The sequence below is a fragment of the Sycon ciliatum genome, chromosome 9 (assembly GCF_964019385.1).
Source record: "Sycon ciliatum chromosome 9, ocSycCili1.1, whole genome shotgun sequence".
Lineage (NCBI taxonomy): Eukaryota > Metazoa > Porifera > Calcarea > Leucosolenida > Sycettidae > Sycon > Sycon ciliatum.
The window spans coordinates 28,126,971-28,130,409 of record NC_088651.1 but is presented as its reverse complement, the minus strand read 5'-3'; the positions used below and the strand labels follow the sequence as shown (position 1 = coordinate 28,130,409).

At 48.4% G+C, this 3,439-nt stretch overlaps 1 protein-coding gene across 1 annotated transcript in view; it reads right to left on the bottom strand.

The window, feature by feature from the left end:
* Nucleotides 1-1,777, bottom strand: part of LOC135824404 (short-chain collagen C4-like) — an 8,787-nt gene extending 7,010 nt beyond the window's left edge. The window contains exons 1-2 of the mRNA XM_065337139.1: nucleotides 1,755-1,777; nucleotides 571-710 (exon numbers count right to left, since the gene is read on the bottom strand). Of these exons, the coding sequence (XP_065193211.1) occupies nucleotides 571-710; nucleotides 1,755-1,777 (163 nt within the window). The remainder of the gene's footprint in view (nucleotides 1-570; nucleotides 711-1,754) is intronic.
* Between the last annotated feature and the right edge of the window lie 1,662 nt (nucleotides 1,778-3,439).

Here is a 3,439-nt window from a genome sequence, read left to right as displayed (position 1 = left end):
TTTGTGTACTGGTGCTGACTGATCATAAAAATCTATGTAATGACACTGTTACCAATGTTTCAAGTGGCGTTGCGAAGTGAGTGTCTGACCTAGCTTGCAGCTTGATAACCAACATGATCCTAATGTGCATGCAGCTAGAGAGTAACAGAAACCAAAACAGTACATACAATGTAGGTAGAGAGTAACGGAACAAGCAATAATTGTTGAATGCCTAGTAACTGGCTGTAGCCATTGTAGCCATCGGTTGTGATTCATGATCGTGATATTACTTTTTGGGCATTATAAACATAAAAGTGATCATTGAACTTCCAAACCCAGGCCTTTACGGTCATTCATGGAACTGCGTAGCAGTCTGTGTATGTGTACTCCAACACAACTCTCAACGCTACAGAACAAAGTGTAGTGTTGACTATGACAAAGAAAGCACTGGTGGTGACTTTTCACCCCAAAAGGCAAGCTTCTCCTTGCGCGACCAACATTGTGGTAGGGCACCAAAAACGAATTTTACTGCACGTATTTGATTACACAACCCCGCCGTTCTGAAAGGAATTATGCGTTGACTTCCCCTACTACCACCACCACCTCCAACACCACCAGCACCACCAGCACCACCAGCACCACCAGCACCACCAGCACCAGCAACAGCACCAGCACCACCACCACCACCACCACCATCACCACCATACGGTCGATCGGCAGTTGCCAGCAATCTACACAATCGCTTAAAGGGGAAGTCCGGTGAAAAATTTAAATTTCACAGTCCGTAGAGTTCGGGGCGCTGAGTCGAATGGTCTTTGTCCGAGGAGGCTGCGGCTTATGGTTCGTCAGATACGCCCAATCGAACATGTGCGAATTTGAGCGCGCATCACCCAGATCCAGGTGATGACGTCACAGCGTGCAGCCAGGTAGCCACACCATCTAGTTGTGTACAAAAATGGCCATATTCGGAGCGCGTTCGATTGGGGAACCGTTTATCGCAGCTTCTTCGGACCAAGACCATTCGATTCAGTGTTACAAACACTACGTACCCTGTGATTTTCAGCTCGGTAAACCGGGAGATTATACCGTATTTTAGCCGTTTCCGAGTTGGACTTTTCCGTTAGCCCGTCTACAATGGTCTATGGCCTATGCCGAGTATGCGCTCTGCGCTGCGTGCATGCAGTGCGTGCAGTGTGTTATCTAGCTAGCTGTAGTGCAGTCAACAAACTCATGTCACAACTGACACAAGACTCAGAAAACTAGTCAACACACGGACTTGTCATGTACTACACTCGTATCAGTCGTATTGTACAGTCATGTAGTCAGAGAACGTGCGTTTCTCCTTGCCGGTGCCGGTGGTTGTGCTTTGAGAAAGAAAATTATTATTTTAGTTTTCCGCACCCGCGGCGCCTCATTATTTTATGCTACAGCGATGAGTGCACAACCGTGACAAGTGACAAGACAGCGAACAGCTCTCGGACCTAGAACTTTCAGATTCCATAGCGTTGCGAGCGAAGAGTCGTGCCCGTGGTTCAAAGAGCCTGCACTGTTCTCCAATTGAGTAGTCCGAAATATTCCAAGTTCGCACCAAAACATCACCATGTGGCAGGCTACTGGAGTCTAAGCGAATCTAATCGGTATGGAACAACATTTAGAGCACTCGCATCACTCTTCTCCATTTTGGCGACCCTGCTCTCCAGCGATCTGATAATTACATCAGCCTCGTCTGCAATAGCTGCTGCTTCTTCATCAGTCGGAAACTCAGTAGCGCTCACTCTTGACCGGCCCGCGCGGCCATTCCTTCAGCTGACTACCGAGGTTCTCAGCCCCAGACCGAACTCATGAAGGTCAGCCATGGCTGCATCCTCACTCTCACAAGGAGTTACATGTCTTCGGGGTCGCTTGCACCACCTAATATCAGTCGCCAAATCATTTGAAATAGCACTGACACTATTGCTTTCACGCACTCCTTTTGACCTAGCTGCACGCTATGACGTTGCAGAGGGTGTGGCGCGGCCGCATGACGTCATGGCGCAGCCCCCGAAACTCAGTTTTTCAAACGGAAATATCTCGAGAACGCTTTGTCGGAGACATGTGGGACCAACACCATTCGACTCAGCGGCCGAAACTCTACCGACCCTGAAATTTAAATTTTTCACCGGACTTCCCCTTTAATGAATGTAGTGCACTCCGGAGCACAACAACCCGCCGTGGTAATAGAGAATTGTACTGCAAAATAACATACCCGATTTTGAGTGCTGCATTCTATGCACATGATATTATTCAAGTGGACGCAGGTGATGACTTACTGCTGGCGCCTGACAGGTCACAGCTTTCGTAAATAGCCCAAGTCACTGAGCATTAGCTCACCAACGATTTACAACTCACTCAAGACTGCAATGTTTTCAGCGTAGCATTATATTTCGCCACTTGAGAATTAGAAGTGGATCCATTTACCAGAGTCGGTGCACCCATTTCAGTCTCTCCCTCTCCAAAACACGCTTACAGTAGGTTTTGGTCCTTGGTGTTACACAGCCATCGAGACGCTTGGCTCTGTTCTCCTTGGTCATTTTTTCATCAAGCAAAAATATTCAGGATCACGAGAAATCGAGCTGCGAAATCAACTTCTTGCTCGCACCAGCGATGCTAAACATGCCCTGCGATACCCACTGCCACAACGGAAGAGAGAACAACAGGAACATTGATGGGGCCCGGTGCCTAGGGAAGACAACAGGCGAAGAATGAAACAATAATACGGAGGATTAGCAAGACGAAATTCGCGTTCGCGTTCGCTCTCCAAGGAAAGTCGAACTCAGTGACGGAATTCGCGTTATGAGAAGGATTAGCAATCAGAATTCGCACATGCATGACGTTGACACGACGTACATTCTTGGGCGTAGGAACCGGTCAGGCAGGCCCGGCGGTCGCCGGACCAAGACAGTAAAGCGTATCAAATTTATGACTGTTCTGACACGAATCTGCTATTCGTGTTCCGACTACTTTTTCGAACGAAAAATGCGAAAGTTCGCAATCCCGTTCGCGAACTGAAAAATGTTTGCGAACGCGAACGGGAATGTCGTCTGGCTAATCTTCCCTATTCCCTGATATGACTGTCGATCGCATACCGGTAGTTAGTAGTAGTAGTAGTAGTAGTAGATTTTATTATTTTACTAGGGGAGTCCCAACAGGCGTTGCCTTTTTACTGGGAACCCTAGGTGAATTTTTACCATGTTTACATACAGAGTAAGAGACGGGGCCTGACGGCAGTCAGTGGGAAGAGCATTCCATCTGTCTGCCGCCAGGAAAGAAATAGAACGCATGCCATATTGCGTAGAAACAGGCGGAAGAACTAATGCGCGCTGTGCCTGGCCGCGCGTGCGAGCCTGGTGTCCAGGCACAGCAGCCCTAAGCTGGAACAAGGATTGGAGAAGGGGACTAGCAAGATGTGGGGTCAAGCAGC